This window comes from Mobula birostris, chromosome 16 (assembly GCF_030028105.1).
Source record: "Mobula birostris isolate sMobBir1 chromosome 16, sMobBir1.hap1, whole genome shotgun sequence".
In the NCBI taxonomy this organism is placed as follows: domain Eukaryota; kingdom Metazoa; phylum Chordata; class Chondrichthyes; order Myliobatiformes; family Myliobatidae; genus Mobula; species Mobula birostris.
Window position 1 is genome coordinate 70,263,343 of NC_092385.1, and position 26,812 is coordinate 70,290,154.

At 45.0% G+C, this 26,812-nt stretch overlaps 1 protein-coding gene across 3 annotated transcripts in view; it reads right to left on the reverse strand.

Moving 5' to 3' along the window:
• Positions 1-26,812, reverse strand: part of mst1rb (macrophage stimulating 1 receptor b) — a 268,407-nt gene that overhangs the window by 148,459 nt on the left and 93,136 nt on the right. For all 3 annotated transcript variants that reach the window (XM_072280811.1, XM_072280812.1, XM_072280813.1), the window contains exon 3: positions 50-217. In XM_072280811.1, coding sequence (XP_072136912.1) covers positions 50-217 — 168 coding nt within the window. The remainder of the gene's footprint in view (positions 1-49; positions 218-26,812) is intronic.

Here is a 26,812-nt window from a genome sequence, read left to right on the forward strand (position 1 = left end):
CTTCATCAGGACCCAATAGAAAGCTGTGCATTTGTTAAACGCCTTTTACCTGTAAAATCCTTCCATCTGACGTCCCGAGGTGAGCAACTGTGAAATTTCCTATCACGGTCACGAAGATGGACGTCAGTTTGGTATCATCTAGATCACCGTCAAATCGGTCCATGCGGATAAAAGCATTCCAGACTCTGGTTGGCTTGTTCGCACAGTTATTTGCATCCTGGAAGAGAAAGAATGAGGCAAAAATCGATCAGTACTGTTTCAATTGCTGTGCTACAGGGAAGGGGTGAGCATACTTCAGAATGGGTTGAAGGGCAGCAAGAAAAATACATTTAAAATTACTCTAAGTTATACTAGTAACCTACAGCCGGCTCCTGGATCACTCTGGATGGTTCACTCACCTCAGCATTGAACTGATTCCACAACTCACGTTCAAGGACACTGAACATGAGTGCCCTTGTGTGTTAGTTCTCAGTGTTAGTTATTTATTATTGTTATTTTTTTTTTGTATTTGCACAATTTGACTTCTTTGCACATTATTTGTTTTTCAGTATGTGTGGTGGTACAGGAGTCAGAAAGAACCCACATTCAACATTTTTGTGACAATGTCTTTTCTCCCATGATCAGATTCAGAATGGTCCATCAATACAACCTCATAATTTTTCTCTCTTTTTGCACTGTTTATTTTTTTACGTGTTTATTGTAACTTATAGTAATTTTTATGTATTGTACCGTACTGTTTTCAGATCACTACAAATGTCCACCCTCACGCCAGCAGATCTGATAACATACCACCACACCACATGACATTGTTTCAAGTTCTAGTTTGTCATTCAACCGTACATATATTTATGGCCAAATGAAATGATGTTCCTCCAGACCAAGGTGCACAACATGGTACATGTAACTCGAACACAGAACACAAGGTAATATTACCACAAATAAATTGACAAATAATAAAGTGCATCTACGATACAAGTTAAAAAGTAAACAGTATAACACTACTGGCGCTTCATACATGATGAGATCTGAGTAGCAGCAGGGAAGGTAGTTGTCTTCCCGCCTAGGGGATGAAGCTGTTTCCCATCCTAACTGTTCTTGTCTTGATGCTGTAGTACCTCCTCCCTGATGGTAGGGAGTTTGTGTAATCCTGTGAGTGCAAACCAGCTGAGAAAACGCACTGGTTCAAACATCCCTGCACCCTCACCGCAGTGAGGCAAGGAAACCAGGAAGGTGCTGGGTTCAACCCACAATCCCAACCGAGTTAGTTGACCTTGTTACGACTGTGGTGGTGCCCACCATTGGCTTCTCAGGTTACACAGGCGTCTTCAAGCTCCAGGTAGGACACAAAATTTCCTTTGAATAAAATGGGTTGACCAAGTAGTTAAATTTTTTCAGGAGTCATTTCTGAACACCATCGTCCTTCAGTGAATCTGATCACACCCACTCCAGAGATTTGAGCACACAATTCTCGGCTGGCACAACTGTGTGGTGTACTGAGGGAAGGAAAAAGTTCATGGATTCTGTTGTTTTAATCCAAGGTTCTTTCAGAAGTCAGGAAAGTGGCACAAAATTGGTTGCTTCATGATTGTTTTCTTAAGAGCTGATAAAATAAAGGAAAGGTGGCTTGTGACTGAGGTCTGCTAAGTGAAAGAAAAGCTAAGATTAAGATGGCACCTAGCATAGAACAGCTATTTTTATACCACAGAGATGAGGAAAATTCCATTCAAATTTATAGATAAGAATTAATCACTTAGAAAGCTACTATTCAATGACTGCAGTACCAAGTAAATCAATGAGAAAGCACTTATTCAACTAATCCAGAACAAGGAAGCTTCAGACTTTCCAGAATTGTATAGCCACTAGAGGCATATTAAATTGGCATAAAATACAAGCAAATAACTAACTGTTAAATTATAAAGACAATAACAATTAAACAGCTTAATCTAAAACTTAACAGTTGAATCCAACAAGGCAAAATATTCACACCTTTCCAGAAAAGAATTACACCAGTATGATTAAAACACAAAGGATGCTTGACCAATTCGTTTTCAGTAAGAAAACAGAATTCACTCTGTAGCAGAAGATTTCATCCACTGCACTGAAGACTTGGGAAAAATCCAGTGCAGCAGCAGTTAAAATGTAATATTCCAGAGCACACTGCCCCTGGAACTGAAGCAATTAAAAACAGAGTGATGGAGGAACTCAGCGGATACAACAGCAGTCATGGACTGACATGGACAGTCAACGTTTTTAGTCGAGACCCTTCATCTATACTGACCCTGGAAATGATCCTCCCCTGAAGTGCAACAAATCACTTTGAAAGTGTTCTGCAGATGCTGGAAATCCGAAGCAGCACACACAAAATGCTGGAGAAACTCAGAAGGTCAGGCAGCATCTAGAGGAATAAAGAGTCAACGTTGCAGACCAAGAACCTTAGCAGGACTGGAAAGGAAGGGGATAGAAGCCAGAATAAGTAGGTGGGGGAGGGGGAGGAGTACAAGATGGCAGATGATACAGCAGGTGAGGCTAGGTCAGGGGGCAGGTATGTGGGTGGGAGAGGGGGAATGAGTGAGAAGTTGGGAGGGGATAGGTGGAAGAGGTAAAGGGTTGAGGAAGAAGGAATCTGATAGGAGATGAAAATGGACCATGGGAGAAAGGAAAGGAGGAGGGGTACCAGAGGGAGGTGCTCTATGGAAGAGACTCAGAACGAAATGTGGACTCTTTATTCCTCTCTATAGCTGCTTTGTAACCCGTTGAATTCCTCCAGCATTTTGTGTCTGCCACCCCAATCTCAATGCCAGATTGGCATCAAGCAAGATTACATCATTGCCTCAACACCTCTCCTCCAGCTGCATCTTCCTGGGGTGGTGCTCTTCTGTGGAGGAAATGGGACTTACTTTCACCTATTCACTTCCAGGCCAAAGCTAGCCCTGGCCATCAACACAGTGGAGGAAACCTCTGCCCCAAACTGCATAGTAAATATTTATTGCTGTTTACGTAGAAGCCTCCACTTGAACAAGTCGCCTTACATAAAGTACAAAGGCAAACAGACTAAGCCCAAAGAATAAACAGGCTTGAATGGTTTACAGAAGAATAAGGCAGTAGATTTAACACACATTTCACAACAGTTCTAAGTCTCAATGGTTGTAAATTGTTTAGACCAAAGCAGAAATTCAAAAGATTTCATCATAACAAGTGGACAGAACTGAGAGATGGATTTCAGTAGAAAATCAGTCATACTGTAAGGAAACGGGCTTTTTTAGCCCTTCAAGTCCATGCTGACCCATGAGCACACACTGGTACCAATCCTGTTTTTATTTTTCCTGCATTCCATCCATTAGCAGATTATGGTGTTCACCGATACTCCAGGGGTAACGGTGCTCACTGATACACTAGGGGTAATGGTATTCACCGATACACTACAGGTAATGGTGCTCACCAATACACTAGGGGTAATGGTGCACACCTTTGGGAGGTGGGAGGAAACTCACACAAAGTTAACAGCACCCGTAATGAGGGCTGGCACCTTCTTTTGTTGTGGGATTCCCTGCAATTCCTCAGGAAAACATAACTCCCCATCATTAAAGTGTCGAGCAAGATTGAAATCTTCGAGGCCGAGAACAGAAATCTAACAGATTTCAGTGCCGCCTGCCTGTACTTAACTGGTCTTGCTCTCTTCTCACTACTTCCGTTGGGTGGGAGGTGCAGGAGTGATGGGTCCCACACCTCAAGGCTCCGGAGCAGTTGTTGCACTGCAGCCATCAGGCTCCTGGACAGCTTTCACCCGCCACAGCTCTGAACTGACTGCATGGGCCGTGGACACTCTTTCCAGGACTCTGTAGTTCAAGTTCCACGTGCTACCTGTTTACTTTTATTTTACTATTTGTGTGATTTGTCTTTAGAATCAGAACCTTTTGCACATTAGTCTTTGTTGTGTGTGGTTTTTCATAAATTCTATCGTGCTTCTTTGTCTTGTGGCTGCCTACAAGAAGATTAATCTCAAGGTTGGACATGGTATATATACTTTGATAATAAAGTTGAACTTTGAAAATTCCACACAGACAGCACTTGTTTGAAACTGGATCACTGGAAATGTGAGTCAGTGGCTCTACCAGCTACACCACTGCATCACCCACAACAGACACCCACTCCAGACTTAAAGAACTCAATGGATTTTTCTTCCTCAAGTAGAAAGAGTCCAGGAACTACACAGGAGCAAAAGCATATGAGCATTTTGAATCAATTCACTAAAATCTATTGCACTGAAGATTGAGAGCAGGATTGTCATTACCTAGATATTGAAACACAGAGGAGAAAATAAATTATCACTTTGTTCAATTATATATCTCTGAAATTATGTGTTGTCCTTTCCTTTTGCATGATCCACAGAAAACTGTTATACAACATACGGTTAGTAGAATAAAACTCCAATAATCCATCATCCAATTCTTTACAATGATTCAATTGTAATGATTCAGCATCAAAGGCAACTTGCCAATCCAAAGTGTGAAATCACAGACCGTCCTCCCATTGGTGCTGCCCTCCAGAGTACGCTCAGTGGAAGACAAGCTGGAACATGTCCATTTGCAGCTGCACTGGCATGACATGAGGAACTACTGTGTGCTTGTGCTTGCAGAAGCGTGGCTCCAGGACAACATCCATACACCATCAATCTACAGGCCATGACACTCAGGGACTTAGGCTAGATTATTACATTTATATACTACTTTTTGTAACTTCATTCATAGTTTGTCACACCAGACAGGCAGCCACTCTAGTGTTGCTTGGTTGATGTTGAGCAGGTCAGTGTCAGCTAAATCAGGTGAGAGTGGGCAGAATGTGTTCAATGTTCTGCACCCTTTCGCCACACTCACAGGATTCGCTGGTCTTTAAACCCCACTTCACCATATTGTCTCCCGTCCTGCAAACTCCTGTTCTCACTCTGTTGCGAGTGCACCACTTCCGTCTGTCAAGCAGTGCCCCATCTGGCAACATTTCTGTGGGGTCTTGCACTGTATTGTTTGGTGGGGTTCTGGCTTCTGTTTGTTGCCAGAGGTCAATCCTGTATGTTGGGGGGATGTTCCGTGCAGTAGTTCCTCCACTGTAGCAAAGCTTTTCCTTGATTTTAGGTGGATGGAAACTGGCAAATGATGATGTAGTAGGTGCAGTGGATCCAAGTTCTGTTTACCTTTTTCAATTTTTGTTGTAGTGTGTCTTCGGATCTCTGGGGGGGAGCAATGCCTATTAGTCTGTAAATGATGTTAGTGGGTGTGGGGCGCAGTATGCCCGTGATTATTTGGCAGGCTTCATTAAGCAACGGGTCTATTTTCTTCGCATGGGCTGATCTGCCCCATACAGATGCACAGCCGTGCATAGCAGAGTGCTAGGGCAGTTGATCTAAGTGTGTGAGCATCAGCTCCCCATTTCATGCCTGCTAATTTTTTCAAGAGTGAATTGCAAGAGCCAACTTTCCCTCGGAGGTTTTGGATGTGGGTGGCAGATGAGAGCATCCTATCCAGTATCACACCCAGGTAATTTGGAGTCGGATGGTGTTCGAGCTCCTTCCCACACCAGAAGATCTTGAGTTTCCGAGCTGCTTCTCGATTCCTCAGGTGGAATGCACACTCTTGAGTTTTTGATGGATTTGGGTTCAGGGACCATTTTTCATAATACTGCTTCATTGCTTTGAGGACTGCTATAAGTCCTTGGAAGGAGTTAGCTTGTGTTGCTATGCATAGGTCATCTGCATAGCTAAACCTGCGTGTGTTAGGAAAGATTGGCTGGTCATTTGTGTAAATATTAAATAGTAGAGGTGCCAGGACTGATCCCTGTGGTAGTCTGTTCTTTTGTGGACGCCACCTATTCTTAATTCCATTCATTTCTACATAAAGTCTGCGATTTTCTGGGAGGCTTCTTATTACTTTGACTGTGGTTTCATTCTTTAACATTTTAGATAATTTCAGTAGAAGGCCTCTGCGATTCACGGTGTCGTATGCTGCTGTTAAGTCAATGAATACTTCCCCTGTAATTTGTCGCATTTCAAAGCCATCCTCAATATACTGGATTAAATTCAGGACTTGACCACAGCAAGAGCGGCCTGGCCTGAACCCGGCTTGGTCTGGTGTTAGAAGATCTTCCAGTAAGGGGGATATTCTTTTCAGTATGAGTCTCTCGTAGAGTTTATAGAAGGTGCAGAGCAAGGATATCGGTCTGTAATTTTTAGGAATGTTGGGGTCTTAACTGGGTTTTAGGAGATCAACAACTTTGGCTCTTCTCCACTTTTTAGGTATCACTTAAAAAGGGACAGAAGCCAGTGGAGTGCTTTAGGTCCAAGAAGTTTAAGGAATTCATAAGAATCCCATCTATGCCAGCAGCTTTGTTGGATTTTAACTGTGATACTTCATCCCTTTAATTCTTCTAGGGCGAGAGGTGGGAAGTTGTTATTCCCGTTTGATAGAGCTGACTCCATCTCCTGAAGCTGCTTTTTCTTTTGCCTCTGTTCCTTTTAGTATTAGCCGACAATTTAGTATTAGTTAGTGGGCAACCTGATTGGGTGTTACTGCAGCAATTCTCTGTGGTGGTCTATTGTCTGAGTTGAGTTTCCGAACAGTTGCCCATGCCTTCTTACTGTTCTTGGTCATGTCTGTGTTTTCTATCAGTTTCTGCCAATGCTGTTGTCTCTCTTGGCTCAGTAAGGACAGAACTGACTCTCCCATTTCAATTATGTCTTGACCAAATGGGTCTTGGTCGTATAAGTTGACATACTCATCATAACTTTGCTTGATATCACTAGTCAATCCCTGAATATATTTGATTCTGCAGCCTCTAGGTATGTTCTGCTGTGCTACTTTCCAGATTAGTCAGACAAATTCATCATGATGATCAGGTTCTGGTGGTATGGTATCGATAAGTTGATCAAGGGATTCTGCGAAAGATGTCCCATTTGCTTTTCTCAGGTTAGATCTTGGTAGGTACTTTGATGGTACAGGTCTCAGAACTGGAATGGATTCTACCTGGAGTGGATGGTGTTAGGATTTGGGTATATGTTGGAGGACTGTTCGTGTGAAGAGGTTGGAGCTTGCTGAGGTAACAAAGGCAAGGTCTAGATTGTATCCTTTTCTCCATCTGGTACTTGTGAAGGTAGGGGTGTCCTTTCACTCGTATAGCAGCTCAAGGCTGTTGTTTAGAGCCCATGATACAACTTCTTCTCCATTCGCATTGTCATCTTTGTATCCCCAGTTGGTGCTATGGCTATTAAAGTCACCAATAATGAGGTACATTTTGTCCTGAAGATCTAGGTTAAGTGGCCACGTGAATGGTTCATTAGGGGTTTTGTAGACCGAGATGATATTTATGTGTTCAGTTTTTGTAATGTATGGTTTTCTGCTATCATAATTACATTTGCTATGTTCTGTGTGACTGTTGGTTCTCTGTTTTGCACCTTAATGCCAGGGGAATGCTGTTTTGTTTGGCTGTATTCATGCATATGTTTGAATTTGTTTGAGGACATGCTTGCCTCAGTAGAGCAAGAGGGGGCTTGACTGAAGCACAAATTCCAGAACTGCCTTGTAAATGTGGAGAAGCCTCTTGTGGGAGAACCTAGACCAGGGGTCATATTTTTTAAAAAAGGGTTACCCATTTAAGACAGAAGCAAAGAAACACAAACAAAATGCTGGAGGAATTCAGCAGGCCAGGCAGTAGCTATGGGAAAGAGCAAGCAATTATGTTTTGGGTTGAAAACCTTCATCAGGACTGGAAAGGAAGGGGAAAAGGTCCCATGTTTACTCTATTCCATAGATGCTGCCTGACCTGCTGAGTTTCTCCAGCACTTTTTGTGTGTCTCTTTGGATTTCCAGCATTAGTTTATTTTCTAATGTTTGTAAGACAAGCAATTTTGTTTCTCTCGTCCGAGTGGCGTCAGAATTTTGAAGACACTTCCCTGAAGGGTAGAGCAAATAAACCATTAGTAGTGTGTCAGACAGGTGTAGATAACAGGGGGACCAAAGGTGCGTTAAAGTTACAATTGGATGAGTCGACACTGTTGTATGATGCAGCAGGATCAAAGTACCAACTGGTTTAATCCTGCTCCTTATTCCCCTGTTCGAACATAACCAACTTTTGGAAAAAATAAAACTGAACATTTGTTCGTCAAGTGTTGGAACTAAAACAGCAGATTTTAAGAAATGCACAAGTTCAAATTCAAAGTAAATGTATCATCACCATATACTTCTATGCTTGTCATCATATACAACTGTGCGATTCATTCTGTTGTGGGCATTCACTGAAGAACAAGGAAATACAATTGAATCACTAAAAAACAACCAATATGCAAAAGACTAACTGTGAAATAGATAGACAGATATGAGAAAATCTGCAAATACTGGAAATCCAAATAACACACATAAATTCACCTGGTCCATTTCCGACACTTCCCTTCCTTGATCTCACCGTCTCTATCTTCGGAGACAGGTTATCCACCGATGTCTATTATAAACCAGCGGACTCTCACAGCTACCTGGACGATACCTCGTCCCACCCTGCTACTTGTAAAAACGCCATCTCCATTTCTCAATTCCTCCGTCTCCGGCGCACCTACTCTCAGGCTGAGGCTTTCCATTCTAGAATGAAGGAGATATCCTCCTTTTTCAAAGAATGGGGCTTCCCTTCCTCCACCATCAATGCTGCCCTCAACCGAATCTCCTCTATTTCACACACGTCTGCTCTTATCTCATCCTCCCACCAAGCTACCAGGGATAGGGTTCCTCTTGTCCTCACCTACCACCCCACCAGCCTCTGTGTCCAGCACATAATTCTCCGAAACATCCAACGGGATCTCACCACCAAACACATCTTTCCCTCCACTTTCTGCTTTCCGCAGGGATCGCTCCCTACACTATTCTCTTGTCCATTCGTCCCTCCCCACTAACCCCCCCCCCCCGGTACTTATCCTTGCAAGCGGAACAAGTGCTTCACCTGCCCCTCTGCCTCCTCCCTCACTACCATTCAGGGCCTCAAACAGTCCTTCAAGGTGAGGCAACACTTCACCTGTGAGCCTGTTGGGAGTCATATACTGTGTTCGGTGCTCATGGTATGGCCTCTTGTATAATCGGTGAGACCCGACGTAGATTAGGAGACCACTTCATCAAGCATCTACGCTCCATCCGCCAGAACAAGCAGGATCTCCCAGTGGCCACCCATTTTAATTCCACTTCCTATTACCATTCCAATATGTCCATGCATGGCCTCCTCCACTGTCAGGATAAGGCCACACTTAGGTTGGAAGAACAACACCTTATATTCCATTTGGCTAGCCTCCAATCTGATGGCATGAACATCGATTTCTCAAACTTCCAGTAATGCCTCCACCCTCCCACATCATCATTTCCCATCCCCTTTCCCTTTCTCATATTATCTCCTTGCCCGCCCATCACCTCCTCTGGTGCTCCTAGCACCCACCCCTTTCTTCTTTCTTCCATGGCTTTCTGTCTCTTTCACCAATCAACTTCCAAGCTCTTTGCTTCATCTGTCTCCCTCCAAGTTTCACCTATCGCCTGGGGTTTCTCTCTCCCCTCCACCCACCTTTCAAATCTACAAAGTTTGTACTCCACGTCATTTTTTTCTCCAGTCCTGCCGAAGGGTTTTGGCCCAAAACGTCGACTGTATTTTTTTTCCATACATGCTGCCTGGCCTGCTGAGTTGTTGCAGCATTTCGTGTGTGTTGCTCAGGTAGACAGGTAGTGAGCCCATGGATCGTGGAATCAGTTCAGTGAAACAGAATCACATCAGCGAAAGACCACACCCAGCAGGATAGGCAAGCAACCAGTGTTAAAAAGACAACTAACTATGTAAATACAAAAATAAAAAAAAATAACAATAATAAATAAATATATTACATAAAAATGCTTAAAAGTGAGTCCATAGGTTGTGGAACATTTCAGTGATGGGGCAAGTGGAGTTGAGTTAGGTTATCGCCTCTCGTTTAGGAGCCTGATGCTGGCAAGGTAATAACTGTTCCTGAACCTGATGGTGTGAGTTCTGAAGCTCAGGATGGAGAACATGGACTGGGTGATGGAGGTCATTGATAACGAATGATGAGTTCTTGTGGCGGCACTCCATATAGATGTGTTCAATAGAGGGGAGGACTTTTTCTCTGATGGACAGGGCAGTATCCACTACCTTTCGTAGATTTTTCTGTTCTTCCTGTTGGTCTTTCCGAACTAGGCCATAACCCCTCTGGTTCAGGAGCTTGATAACACAAGCAAACAAGTGCCTGCTCCAATTTCAGACTACTAGTGGGGTCAGACTGGTGTGTGTGTATCTGTCGATTTAATATATGAGTATGTGTTTGTGTTAGCTCACTCCCTTTTTTGATTATAAGACAAGTAAAACAAACCAGCAAATTCTTTTCCTAAATTGCTAAAAACTGTGCACCCTGATATTCTAAATGGTGAAACATACTTTGTGGATATGTAATAATTTCCAATTGCATCAAGCCAGTACATTCCACAGCTGAACAGAGGCCGAGTAAGCTTCACTCCCCTCAGCACTGAGCTCTCTCAGACTGTAGATAACAGCCATCGACACACCCCTCAGCACTGAGCTCTCTCAGACTGTAGATTACACCCATCGACACTCCCCTCAGCACTGAGCTCTCTCAGACTGTAGATTACACCCATCGACACCCCCCTCAGCCCTCAGCTCTCTCAGACTGTAGATTACACCCATCGGCACTCCCATTAGCACTGAGCTCTCTCAGACTGTGGATAATAGCCATCGACACTCCCCTCAGCACTGAGCTCTCTCAGACAGTAGATTACACCCATCGACACTCCCCTCAGCACTTGGCTCTCTCAGACTGTAGATTACACCCATCGACCCTCGCCTCAGCACTGAGCTCTCTCAGACAGTAGATTACACCCATCGACACTCCCCTCAGCACTGAGCTCTCTCAGACTGTAGATTACACCCATCGACATTCCCCTCAGCACTGAATTGTCTCTCTGTAACTACAGATTACACCCATCGACACTCCCCTCAGCACTGAGTTGTCTCTCTGTAACTACAGATTACACCCATCGACACTCCCCTCAGCACTGAGCTCTCTCAGACAGTAGATTACACCCATCGACACTCCCCTCAGCACTTGGCTCTCTCAGACTGTAGATTACACCCATCGACCCTCGCCTCAGCACTGAGCTCTCTCAGACAGTAGATTACACCCATCGACACTCCCCTCAGCACTGAGCTCTCTCAGACTGTAGATTACACCCATCGACATTCCCCTCAGCACTGAATTGTCCCTCTGTAACTACAGATTACACCCATCGACACTCCCCTCAGCACTGAGTTGTCTCTCTGTAACTACAGATTACACCCATCGACACTCCCCTCAGCACTGAGCTCTCTCAGACTGTAGATTACACCCATCGACACTCCTCTCAGCACTGAGCTCTCTCAGACTGTAGATTACACCCATCGACACTCCCCTCAGCACTGAGCTCTCAGTGACTGTAGATTACACCCATCGACACTCCGCTCATCACTAACTTCTCTCAGACTGTAGATAATAGCCATCGGCACTCCCCTTAGCACTGAGCTCTCTCAGACTGTAGATAATAGCCATTGACACTCCCCTCAGCACTCAGCTCTCTCAGACTGTAGATTACACCCATCGACACTCCCCTCAGCACTTGGCTCTCTCAGACTGTAGATTACACCCATCGACACTCCCCTCAGCACTGAGCTCTCTCAGACTGTAGATTACACCCATCGACACTCCCCTCAGCCCTCAGCTCTCTCAGACTGTAGATTACACCCATCAACACTCCCCTCAGCACTGAGCTCTCAGTGACTGTAGATTACACCCATCGGCACTCCCCTTAGCACTGAGCTCTCTCAGACTGTAGATAATAGCCGTTAGCACTCCCCTCAACTCTGAGCTCTCAGTGACTGTAGATTACACCCATCGACACTCCCCTCAGCACTGAGCTTTCAGTGACTGTAGATTACACCCATCGACACTCCCCTCAGCACTGAGCTCTCTCAGACTGCAGATAATAGCCATTGACACTCCCCTCAGCTCTGAGCTCTCAGTGACTGTAGATTACACCCATCGACACTCCCCTCCGCACTGAGCTCTCTCAGACTGTAGATTACACCCATCGACACTCCCCTCAGCACTGAACTCTCTCAGACTGTAGATTACACCCATCGACACTCGCCTCAGCACTCTCTCTCAGACTGTAGATTACACCCATCGACACTCCCCTCAGCACTGAGCTCTCAGTGACTGTAGATTACACCCATCGACACTCCCCTCAGCACTGAGCTGTCTCTCTGTAACTATAGATTACACCCATTGACACTCCCCTCAGACCTTGGCTCTCTCAGACTGTAGATTACACCCATCGACCCTCGCCTCAACACTGAGCTCTCTCAGACTGTAGATTACACTCGACACTCCCCTCAGCACTGAACTCTCAGTGACTGTAGATTACACCCATTGATACTCCCCTCAGCACTGAGCTGTCTCTCTGTAACTATAGATTACACCCATCGACACTCCCCTCAGCACTGAGCTGTCTCCTTGTAACTATGGATTACACCCATCGACACTCCCCTCAGCACTGAGCTGTCTCTCTGTAACTATAGATTACACCCATCGACACTCCCCTCAGCACTGAGCTGTCTCTCTGTAACTATAGATTACACCCATCGACACTCCCCTCAGCTCTGAGCTGTCTCTCTGTAACTATAGATTACACCCGACACTCCCCTCAGCACTGAGCTCTCTCAAACTGTAGATTACACCCATCGACACTCTCTTCAGCACTGAGCTGTCTCTCAGTGACTGTAGATTACACCCATCAACACTCCCCTCAGCACTGAGCTCTCTCAGACTGTAGATTATACCCATCGACAGTCCCCTCAGCACTGAGCTCTCTCAGACTGTAGATAATAGCCATTGACACTCCCCTCAGCACTGAGCTCTCAGTGACTTTAGATTACACCCATCGACACTCACCTCAGCACTTGGCTCTCTCAGACTGTAGATTACACCCATCGACCCTCGCCTCAGCACTGAGCTCTCTCAGACTGTAGATTACACCCATCGACACTCCCCTCAGCACTGAGCTCTCTCAGACTGTAAATAATAGCCATTGACACTCCCCTCAGCACTGAGCTCTCTCAGACTGTAGATAATAGCCATTGACATTCCCCTCAGCACTGAGCTCTCAGTGACTGTAGATTACACCCATCGACACTCCCCTCAGCACTGAGCTCTCTCAGACTGTAAATAATAGCCATTGACACTCCCCTCAGCACTGAGCTCTCAGTGACTGTAGATTACACCCATCGACACTCCCCTCAGCACTGAGCTGTCCCTCTGTAACTATAGATTACACCCATCGACACTCCCCTCAGCACTGAGCTCTCTCAGACTGTAGTTTACACCCATCGACACTCCCCTCAGCACAGAGCTCTCTCAGACTGTAGATTACACCCATCGACACTCCCCTCAGCACAGAGCTCTCTCAGACTGCAGATTACACCCATCGACATTCCCTCAGCACTGAGCTATCTCTCTGTAACTATAGATTACACCCATCGACACTCACCTCAGCACTGAGCTGTCTCTCTGTAACTATAGATTACACCCATCGACACTCCCCTCAGCACTGAGCTCTCTCAGACTGTAGATTACACCCATCGACACTCCCCTCAGCACTGAGATGTCTCTCTGTAACTATAGATTACACCCATCAACACTCCCCTCAGCACTGAGCTCTCTCAGACTGTGGTTTACACCCATCAACACTCCCCTCAGCTCTGAGCTGCCTCTCTGTAACTATAGATTACACCCATCGACACTCCCCTCAGCACTGAGCTCTCAGTGAACGTAGATTACACCCATCGACCCTCCCCTCAGAACTGAGCTCTCTCAGACTGTAGATTACACCCATCGACACTCCCTTCAGCACTGAGCTGTCTCTCTGTAACTATAGATTACACCCATCGACACTCCCCTCAGCACTGAGCTCTGACAGATTACACCCATCGACACTCGCCTCAGCACTGAGCTCTCAGTGACTGTAGATTACACCCATCGACACTCCTCTCAGCACTGAGCTCTCTCAGACTGTAGATTACACCCATCGACACTCCCCTCAGCACTGAGCTTTGACTGTAGACCCCATCAACACTCCCCTTAGCACTGAGCTCTCAGACTGTAGATTACACCCATCGACACTCCCCTCAGCACTGAGCTCTCTCAGACTGTAGATTACACCCATCGACACTCCCCTCAGCACTGAGCTCTCTCAGACTGTAGATAATACGCATCAACACTCCTCTTAGCACTGAGCTGTCTCTCTGTAACTACAGATCACACCCATCGACACTCCCCTCAGCACTGAGCTCTCTCAGACTGTAGATTACACCCATCGACACTCCCCTCAGCACTGAGCTCTGACTGTAGACCCCATCAACACTCCCCTTAGTACTGAGATGTCTCTCTGTACCTATAGATTACACCCATCAACACTCCCCTCAGCACTGAGCTCTCTCAGACTGTGGTTTACACCCATCAACACTCCCCTCAGCTCTGAGCTGCCTGTCTGTAACTATAGATTACACCCATCGACACTCCCCTCAGCACTGAGCTCTCAGTGAACGTAGATTACACCCATCGACCCTCCCCTCAGAACTGAGCTCTCTCAGACTGTAGATTACACCCATCGACACTCCCCTCAGCACTGAGCTCTGACAGTAGATTACACCCATCGACACTTGCCTCAGCACTGAGCTCTCAGTGACTGTAGATTACACCCATCGACACTCCCCTCAGCACTGAGCTCTCTCAGACTGTAGATTACACCCATCGACACTCCCCTCAGCACTGAGCTCTAACTGTAGACCCCATCAACACTCCCCTTAGCACTGAGCTCTCAGACTGTAGATTACACCCATCGACACTCCCCTCAGCACTGAGCTCTCTCAGACTGTAGATTACACCCATCGACACTCCCCTCAGCACTGAGCTCTCTCAGACTGTAGATTACACCCATCGACACTCCCCTCAGCACTGAGCTCTGACTGTAGACCCCATCAACACTCCCCTTAGCACTGAGCTCTCAGACTGTAGATTACACCCATCGACACTCCCCTCAGCACTGAGCTCTCTCAGACTGTAGATTACACCCATCGACACTCCCCTCAGCACTGAGCTCTCTCAGACTGTAGATAATAGGCATCGACACTCCTCTTAGCACTGAGCTGTCTCTCTGTAACTACAGATCACACCCATCGACACTCCCCTCAGCACTGAGCTCTCTCAGACTGTAGATAATAGCCATCAACACTCCCCTCAGCACAGAGCTCTCTCAGACTGTAGATTACACCCATCAACACTCCCCTCAGCACTGAGCTCTCTCAGACTGTAGATAATAGCCATCAACGCTCCCCTCAGCACTGAGCTGGGTGACTGTAAATTACACCCATCAACACTCCCCTCAGCACTGAGCTCTCTCAGACTGTAGATTACACCCATCAACAGTCCCCTCAGCACTGAGCTCTCTCAGACTGTAGATTACACCCATCGACACTCCCTACAGCACTGAGCTCTCTCAGACTGTAGATTACACCCATCGACACTCCCTTCAGTACTGAGCTCTCTCAGACTGTAGATTACACCCATCAACAGTCCCCTCAGCACTGAGCTCTCTCAGACTGTAGATTACACCCATCGTCACTCCCCTCAGCACTGAGCTCTCTCAGAATGTAGATACAGCCATCAACACTCCCCTTAGCACTGAGCTGTGTGACTATAGATTACAACCATCGACACTCCCCTCACTATGCCCTGACTGTAGATTACACCCATTGACACTCCCCTCAGCACTGAGCTCTCTCTGATGAAGATTGCACTCATCGACACTCCTCTCAGCATTGAGCCTCCTGTGACTGTCGAGTACACCGATTGACACTCCCCTCAGCACTGAGCTCTCAGTGACTGTAGATTACACCCATTGACCCTCCACTCAGCACTGAGCTCTCAGTGACTGTAGATTACACGCATCGACACTCCATTCAGCACTGAGCTCTGACAGCAGATTACACCCATCGACACTCCACTCAACACTGAACTCTGACAGTAGATTACACCCATCGACACTCCACTCAGCTCTGAGCTCCCTGAATGTAGATTACACCCATCGACACTCCACTCAGCACTGAGCTCTGACAGCAGATTACACCCATTGACACTCCACTCAGCACTGAGCTCTCAGTGACTATAGATTACACCCATCGACACTCCACTCAGCATTGAGCTCTCTGAATCTAGGTTACACCCATCGACACTCCCCTCAGCACTGAGCTCTGACAGCAGATTACACCCATCGACACTCCCCTCAGCACTGAGCTCTCTCAGACTGTAGATAATAGCCATTGACACTCCCCTCAGCACTGAGCTCTCAGTGACTGTAGATTACACCCATCGACACTCCCCTCAGCACTGAGCTGTCTCTCTGTAACTATAGATTATACCCATCGACACTCCCCTCAGCACTGAGCTCTCTCGGACTGTAGTTTACACCCATCGTCACTCCCCCCAGCACAGAGCTCTCTCAGACTGTAGATTACACCCATCGACACTCGCCTCAGCACTGAGCTCTCTCAGACTGTAGATTACACCCATCGACACTCCCCTCAGCACTGAGCTCTCTCAGACTGTAGATTACACCCATCGACACTCCCCTCAGCACTGAGCTGTGTGACTATAGATTACAACCATCGACACTCCCCTCACTGTGCCCTGACTGTAGATTACACCCATTGATACTCCCCTCAGTATTGAGCTCTCTCTGATGAAGATTACACTCATCGACACTCCTCTCAGCATTGAGCCTCCTGTGACTGTCGAGTACACCGATTGACACTCCCCTCAGCACTGAGCTCTCTGAATGTAGATTACACCCATTGACACTCCCCTCAGCACTGAGTTCTCAATGACTGTAGATTACACCCATTGACACTCCACTCAGCACTGAGCTCTCAGTGACTGTAGATTACACCCATCGACACTCCCCTCAGCACTGAGCTTTCTCAGACTGTAGATTACACCCATCAACACTCCCCTCTGCACTGAGCGGTGTGACTATAGATTACAACCATCGACACTCCCCTCACTGTGCCCTGACTGTAGATTACACCCATTGATACTCCCCTCAGTATTGAGCTCTCTCTGATGAAGATTACACTCATCGACACTCCTCTCAGCATTGAGCCTCCTGTGACTGTCGAGTACACCGATTGACACTCCCCTCAGCACTGAGCTCTCTGAATGTAGATTACACCCATTGACACTCCCCTCAGCACTGAGCTCTCAATGACTGTAGATTACACCCATTGACACTCCACTCAGCACTGAGCTCTCAGTGACTGTAGATTACACCCATCGACACTCCACTCAACACTGAGCTCTGACAGCAGATTACACCCATCGACACACCACTCAGCACTGAGTTCTGACTGTAGATTACACCCATCAACACTCCACTCAGCACTGAGCTCCCTGAATGTAGATTACACCCATCGACACTCCACTCAGCACTGAGCTCTGACAGCAGATTACACCCATCGACACTCCACTCAGCACTGAGTTCTCTAAATCTAGGTTACACCCATCGACACTCCACTCAGCACTGAGCTCTGACAGCAGATTACACCCATCGACACTCCACTCAGCACTGAGCTCTCAGTGACTGTAGATTACACCCATTGACACTCCACTCAGCACTGAGCTCTGACAGCAGATTAAACCCATCGACACTCCACTCAGCATTGAGCTCTCTGAATGTAGATTACACCCATCGACACTCCCCTCAGCACTGAGCTCTGACAGCAGATTACACCCATCGACACTCCACTCAGCACAGAGCTCTCAGTGACTGTAGATTACACCCATTGACACTCCACTCAGCACTGAGATCTGACAGCAGATTACACCCATCGACACTCCACTCAGCACAGAGCTCTCAGTGACTGTAGATTACACCCATTGACACTCCACTCAGCACTGAGATCTGACAGCAGATTACACCCATCGACACTCCACTCAGCACTGAGCTCTGACAGCAGATTACACCCATCGACACTCCACTCAGCACTGAGCTCTGACAGTAGATTACACCCATCGACACACCACTCAGCACTGAGCTCTGACAGTAGATTACACCCATCGACACTCCACTCAGCACTGAGCTCTCTGAATGTAGATTACACCCATCGACACTCCACTCAGCACTGAGCTCTCTGAATGTAGATTACACTCATTGACACTCCACTCAGCACTGAGCTCTCAGTGATTGTAGATTACACCCATCGACACTCCACTCAGCACTGAGCTCTCAGTGACTGTAGATTACACCCATCGACACTCCACTCAGCACTGAGCTTTCTCTGACTGTAGATTACACCCATTGACACTCCAATCAGCACTGAGCTCTCTCTGACTACAGAGTACACCCATGTACACCCACGCTGTCCAATCTCAGCAGTCCAACTGGAATGCTTCATCATTTGCCTGGGCTCTGCAATCTGGAATTCCCTCTCTAAACAACTTCATATCTATCTCTCTCTCTCTCTCTCTCTCTCTCTCTGTCTCAATGATTCCTCACTGTGTTTAATGATGTCTTTGTGAGACATGTGATACTACAACAAAGTACAATATAAACCATAGGTGCCACAGTACTGTAACTGTAATGCAACGATATTACTGCTTGAGGTGTCAAAGTCTGAAGCTCAATTCTGATGTCACTTGTAGATGCCACACTAAATTTCTACCCATTTACAGCTGAGCCCACTATGAAAGTTCAAAGGGAATTCATCATCGTATGCATAGATATATGTCACCATATACAGACCTGAGATTCATTTTCTAGTGGGGAACACAGTAATTGATGAAAGACAAGAATCAATGAAAGATCGCACACAAGGCAAACAACCAGAGTGCAAAAGACAAACTGTGCAAACACAAACAAACAAAAAAACAAATAAATAAGCAAGCAATAAGTATCAAGAACTTGTGTTTTAGAGTCCTTAAAAGTGATTGTGGAATAATTTCAGTGTCGGGGTGAATAAAGTTATCCCCTCTGATTCAAGAGCCTGATGGTTGAGGGATAATAACTGTTCCTGAACCTGGTGGGGTGAGTCCTGTCACTCCTGTACCTTCCTGGTGAGAACATGGCCTGGATGGTGTGGGCCATAATGAGTGGGACTGCTTCCTGTGACAGCACTCTGTCTAAGCATGTTCATTGCCAGGGAGGGCTGTACCCATGATAGACTGGGTCGCATTCACTATGTTTTGTAGGCTTTTCCATCCAAGGGTATTTGCACTTCAATACCAGGCTGTGATGGAACCAGTCAGTATATGCTCCACCACACATCTATAAGCTTGTCAAAGTTTTAGGTGACATGCCAAATCTTTGCAAAACATATAAAGGAGTGGAGGTGCTGCCATGCTCTCTTCACAATTGTACTTGCGTGCTGGAACCAGCATAAATCCTCTGAAATGATAACACAGAGTTGCTGACCCTCTCCACTTCCTAATGAGGACTGCCTCATAGACCTTTAATTTTCTCCTCCTAAAAACAATAATTAGCTCTTTAGTTTTGCTGACATTGAGTGAGAAGGTGAGAAGTTGTTGTTGTGGCACCACTCAGTCAGATTTTCAACCTCTTCCTTATAAAGTGATTCATCCAGCTGCAAAAATTCCCCCCCTCCCCCCACCCCATTATGAGACTCCTTTGAATCTATTTTAACGTTCTCAAGTAGGCAAAGACAAGTTCCACCTAAAAGAGAAATTCCTCTTCCCAAACAATTAAACAAATGTGTGTGTTATTTGTTAAAACAAGCCAGATATAAGGGAAGCATGTCAATGGTAAATTTAATTTAGTTGAGATGGTAGGCTATCAGATCATCAAGAGCTTAGGTTACAATCCTAAACCTTGTAAATGGGCCCTCAGTTCAAAATTAGCTTATGGTTCATTCATATTTTATACACACTTCGCTGCACCATTTCCTGTCCACTTGAATTCATTGCTGAGTTTATAATTATCACTTATCGAGCCACTGGAACAGAGACTATAGACAGGAAGGAGTGTCCTAGTCAGTCACTATAATGTAGACATCTCCCTATCATCTGTGGTGAGCTGAAATCAAGGTGGACATGACTACCTGCGTAAGCTTGTCAACAAGGTGAAGAGAAGCAGATACTGTAGTTCCAATTATTATCAATCAAGTTAGTATTCTCTAGTCATTGTCCTTGAACCATTCTGTTCTTGAACCAACCTGTACAACCCTAATCACTCTGTATAGCAAAACTGTAACCACTTTGCACTACAACGGACTTTTTCTTTTTTCTAATTGTGGTTTTATTCTCTAATTTTGCATAATTTATATTGTTATGTCATGTTTTTAAACAGAATGTTGTGTCCTGAATGCTGTGTGCCTAAGATATTGCTGCAAGTAGGTAATTCACTGCATTTATACATGTGTGTACTTGTCCATATGGCAATTAATTCGAACTGATTAATACAGAAAAACAAGTACTGTTTTTTGAAGTCATTTAATAAATCCTTGGGTTGGACATACAGTTCAATCACCACTGACTGAGTGGATTTAGCAGATATACTGTCCTATAAATGTTTTATTAAATAAAAGCCAAGAAAATGACTGCCAGTAATGGCAAAGTTGTGTCAGCAGTAACTGAACTGCAACACTGACTTTATTTGCTGGATAGCAGGGAATGGAGTTGAAGAAAACAATGAAAAAAGAGAATAGGTGCCCAAAAGTATGGATGCTCAAGAGAAAAAGGAAATAGGACTAAATGAAAGACAGACAGACACAGAGGTTGTGGTATAAGGAGGGAAATGAACATTTACAATGGCCTATTCTCTGAGAGGAGTTCCAAGCTCTCATCTTCAGGCAGTTTATCTCTCTGCTTCTGTCACCTTCACCTTGAGAAGGGAACATGTGAGAACATGTCCTTATTAGGATCTGCTCTCAGAAAGGATCAAGAGTGCTGACTTCACTTTTCAACTGATTTCAGAAATAACTTTTCTTTTTGAAGACAGAAAAGATTACAATTGCAACAAAAATATAGGAAACTTCACATCAATTTGTAATTACTTTGCTTTACTTAATTCATTCCAGGGTACACGTATACATTCCTATACATTCAGTGGCCACTTTATTAGGTACAACTGTTTGTTAATGCAAATATCTAATCAGCCAATCACATGCCAGCAACTCAATGCATAAAAGCATGCAGACATTGGCAAGAGGTTCAGTTGTTGTTCAGAAAAAATATCAGAAGGGAGAGGAATGTGATTTAAGTGACTCTGACTGTGGAATGATCTTTGGTGCCAGGCAGCATGGTTTGTGTACCTCGGAAGCTATTGATATCTTGGGATTTTCATGCAAAACAGTCTCTAGCGTTTACAGAAAATGGGTTGAAACACAAAAATCATTCACTGAGCGGCAGTTCTGTGGGTGAAAATGCATTTTTAATGAGAGGTCAGAAGAGAATGGTGAGAATTGCTCAGGCTGACAGGAAGGCAACAGCAATTCAAATAACCACATTACCAAGTGCTGTGCAGAATAGCATCTCTGAATACACAACACATCAAGTGGATGGGCTGCAGCAGCAAAAGAGCACAAACATCACTCAGTGGCCACTTTACTAGGTACAGGAGGTATTTAATAACATGCACTCTATTCCCACTGCAATAAAGATCAACATTCCAATGCTTTCCTAATTCTTTCTGCTTCTTAGTATTTCCTGACCAGATCTCTCTGTGCAGCACTATTCTGTTTTCTTTACCTTTAAAAAATGTTCCTCATTTCCATTCTTCACAAAATGGATAGCCGTAACTTTTCCCTGATTATGTTCTCTTTGTCATCTTTATGTTTAGTAACCTAAATTGTAGATACACTTGGCCCCCTTTGTAATCTATTTTCCCACCTATTTTACATGTACAGCACATTAGAGGGCATTAAACTTGTTTTTTTTCATCTAAACCATTAGCACAGAATGTACTGTGGCAGCATAAATTTTACAGTATTACAGCATTTAGTTTCCCTTTCAGATAATCATTTTATCCCTGCTATTTTCTACCTTTTAACTAAACATTTGTGCACATTAATATTACAGTATCTCAAACCCATTAGTCGTTATCAAGTACATTTTACTATACACCTTATTGAATCCTTACTGAAAATACTGAGTACACTATATCTGGGGTAGTCTTTATCAACCTTGCCAGATACATCCCTAAAATATGCAATAAAATTGATAAATATGATCTCCCTTTCATAAAGAGTGGCACTGTAGTGTAGTGGTTAGCATGAATCTATTACAGCACGAACACTGAGATTCCCACCGCTGTCTGTGAGGAGTTTGTATGTTCTCTCCGTGACTGTGTGGGTTTCCTCAGGTGCTCCAGTTTCCTGCCACATTCTAAAATGTACAATTAGAGTTAGTGAGTTGTGGGCATGCTATGTTAGTGTCAGAAGTGTGGCAACACTGTACATGTGATAAATAATATCGATCTAACCTAAAACCTTGTTTACTCAAGGTTTACTCTGTTGGTCACTTTATGTATAGCCTAGAGTCACCTTATGGTCATACAACCAATCTATGTACTTAAGCTATCTTTATTAATTTATATTTATTGTGTGTTTTTATTATTATTGTGTTTTTTATTATTATTGTCTGCTGGAAAAGGCAGGGGGAAGTTAAGATGGCACTAAATTTAAGTGACGCCTTGCTTGCATCTTCCGAAACAGCTTGATTTCTACCTTAGATATCTTTTTTCCTTTTCAGGGTGTGGAGGGGCAGGGCGTGGGGCTCCTTTGAAGACCCTGACCTGGAGTTACTCTCTGACTTCGGTTCTTTGCGGAATGGGACCCGCTCTCAGGGCCTCACGACCAGCTGCTTTTTGATTTCCCAAGGACGCGGCCTGGAAGACGAGTGCTTTTTCAGGGTTCCGGGATTTTGTGGCTCTGGGGATGTGCTGGTTCAAAGTCAGTGCCCAACTGAAGCGTCACAGGAGGGCAAGGAACATCGGCAGCAGCATGTTAGCTGATGGGGGCTGTGTGCACGGACAGCAGCGCCTTTTTGCTGTCGACTCTCCGGGGCGCAGAGCTCAGAAAAAGTGACACAACAGACTTTTAACATCGTAAATCATCAAGTTGTTTGTTATGTTTCCCCTCTCACTGTGAACCGTGGACACTTTTTTTTCCCCTTATTAAGGAGAGAAAGAGAGAGCCTGTGGAATGTCGAATTATCAGGTGAACAAGTCGTTTTTGTGTACTGCAAGTCTGTGTCTTTAATAATGCTTTGCTGCACTCTGCTGATGATATTTTGCAGGTGGGGGAGGGGGGTCATTGTCTTGCTGCTGCTTGTGTGTGGGAGGGGGAGTTGGGGGGGGTTGCTTTGAGGTTTTAATGTTTAACCTGTCATTCATTCTTTGGGGCACTCCTCTGTTTTTTGTGGATGTCTGTGAAGAAAAAGAATTTCAGGATGTATACTGTATACATTTCTCTGATATTAAATGCACTTACTGAATCCTATAGTTCTTCATTTTTGTGGGGTTTTTGTGCTGCATTGGACCCAGAGTAACAATTATTTCATTCTCCTTACACTCGTCATTAAACAATCTCGAGTCTTGTGCTGAGAGTCTGTAACTCATGGTGGACTGCAGGAATTGGTGATGGGTTTTTCAACTGTTCACAAACAATATCACAAGTAAGAGAAAATCTGCAGACGCTGCAAATCTGAGCAACGCACACAAAATGCTGGAGGAACTCAGCAGGCCAGGCAGCATCTATGGAAAAACAGGAAAGTCAGCATTTCGGATATTTGGATGAGGGCATTGATTGTCCATATCAAGTTTGCTATTGATAATAAATTGTTGGCTGAAAGGAGGAAGAAGATCCTCAGGAGAATACAGACATCTTAAATTAATTGATAAGGAATAAAACATGTTAGTAGTTAATTAAGCCCGTCATCTCTACAGGGGCATAGACAGCTGACAGCAGCTTGCCAGAGTCCCCTGTCCTGGGCCAGTCTGGTGGTAGTCCTGGATGACAGAAGGGTGACTGGCACTGTGGTTTCTGTGGATTTGCAACTTCCACCACACAAATTCAAACATCTTCTAGGCCAAAATCCTTCCTCTCTCAGCAATGAGGTCTTTGGAGCATCTGTAGGCATTACTGCGGCTCGGGATTTTTATAGGATGGGGTTGCTAGCAACAAGTTCAACTACAACAGGAGGAGGGTTGGGCTTGGGACTGTCCATGGTGGAAATGCACAAAATGTGGGAAAATGTGAAGTCTTCTACATTGGTAATAAAAAATAAAAAAATAAATACCTTGCTTTTTCAAGTAGTGAGTATGGAAAAATTCCAATGTCCAGAGGAAACCGGGAAGACTTACATATAAAACCCTAAAAGTTAACATGCAAGTAGTGCAAGCAAATAGAAAGCATATAGTGTAAAGATACAAACACTAGAGATGCTGCAGATGCTGAAAATGCAGAGGATTTTGTGAGTGAGTGAGTGAGTGATGCCAGTGAGTCACAGGCAATTCTGCACTGATCTACTTGTATTATCACATTCCATTGATGCCCCCCCCCCAACTCTAAGGGCAACTTACAGCTGTGGGCTGTGGGATGAAACCAGAGCATAAGGGAAAACCAAACATAGTCACAGGATTTCTCTGAAATCCTGCAGCTCACATGCCCTTCCATTCCTTCACCACTCAGCCACACTAGAGATCATTTACCTGTACCTCTCTGTGCTGTAGGAGGAGACGAGAGAACATGGAAACCCCAAGCAGTCAGGGGTACACCATGCAGAGTCCACATGAGAATGATCACTTGACTCCCCACTATCAAGGACATCTTCAAAAGGTGATGCCTCAAAAAGGTAGCATCCATCATTAAGCACCCTCACCAGCCAGGAGATCTCCTCTTCTCATTACTACCATCAGGGTGGTGCTACAGGAGCCTAAGGACCCACACACAATGTCTTAAGAACAGCTTCTTCCACTCCACCATCAGATTTCTGAAAGGTTCATGAACACTACCTTTCTCCTTTGCTCTCTTTTTGCATGACTTATTTTTGTTAAGTCCTTATTGTAGCTAACAATAAGTTTTATGCATCGCACTATACTGCTGCCACAAACAACAGGTTTTACAACATATTTGCTAACGTAATCCCGTATGCCAACCTAATCAAGGGACAATTTACCATGACCAATTAACCAATGAACCAATATATCTTTGGACTGTTACAGGAAACTGAAACCCCCAGAGAAAACCCACACATTCCACAGGGAGGACATACAGAGTCCTTGGGAGTGAACTCTGAACTCCTAAACCCTGAACTGCAATAGCATCACACTACCATGGCCCTCATTATATATGTCTTGCAAGACTGTATGTTAGTGATGATAAAGCCGATTCTGATCCAACCCACATTGCTGGAACTGAATTAGCAGCACTAAGTGCTGAACACCACTGTGCCACAACCCTTGTGAATGGACAATGAACTCCATAATTGAGCTCCTTCAGGGTAAAGAATTTCAGAGATTCACCACTGCTTCTGTGATCAAATTTCACCACCTCCCAGTCACAGGTGGCTGCCCGTTCACTGATTCTTTGGCCCGAGGAAGAACTTTACAACATTCCAAAGATTGCTGGAAGATTCAAAGATTACGGTGTCTACGATTAACTCCTTCCATCCTGTCTCTATTTCCTCTCACTCCTCATCCACACCTGATTCTATCTGCCCCCTTCATTTCTCTCTAACGATTACCCATCTGCCACTCCTGCCACTGCCTCCACCTATCCATCATCCCTCACCTGGTTTCCCCCATCACTTACCAGCCCCTGCCTCACTTCGCCCCCCCCCCCCACCCTCAGCTCTTTATACTGGTTTTCCCCTCTATACTGCCTGTCCTGATGCAGTGCCTCGATCTAAAACATCAACCATCCCTTGACCTCCACGGCTGCTTCCTGGCCCACTGAATTCCTCCAACACTTTATCTTTTGCTCCAGGTTACGGCATCTGCAGTCTCACGGCCCCTGCAGAACCATCTCCTCTGCAGTGACCCTGCTGAGCCATAAGACATAGGAGCAGAATTAGGCCATTTGGAACAAGTCTGTTCTGCAATTCGATCACGGCTATTGGAAAGGAACATTTTTCTATTCTGAGGCTGTGCTGCTGCAATGAAGGACCCTTACCATCCAGGACATGCCCTCTTCACATTATTACCATTAGAGAGGAGGCCCAGGAGCCTGAAGATACACATTCAACATTTCAGGAACAGTTTCTTCCCCTCTATCATCAGATTTCTGAACAGTCCAGGAGCTCTATCTCACTATGTTTCTTTTACACCAATTATTAATTATTATAACTTAGAGTGATTTGTTATGCCTACGCTGTACTGCTGCCACAAAAAAACAAATTTCACCACATAATGAATGCCAGTGATTCTGACTCTGATTTTAAAAACTCGTGGAAATACTCAGCTGGTCAAGCAGCATCTCTGGATAGAGAAACATTCAATATTTCAGGTCTGAAACCCTTCATGAAAATTTTAGCGTCACCTACTAAATGTTTCCAGCATTTCCTATTTTTCCCCCCAACACAGTTACACTGCTCTGAATTCGGACATGGTAAAGATTATCAAGAGAACAGAGGGAATAGTTGAAAGTATTCACATATTCTGGTTCCAGCTTCCAG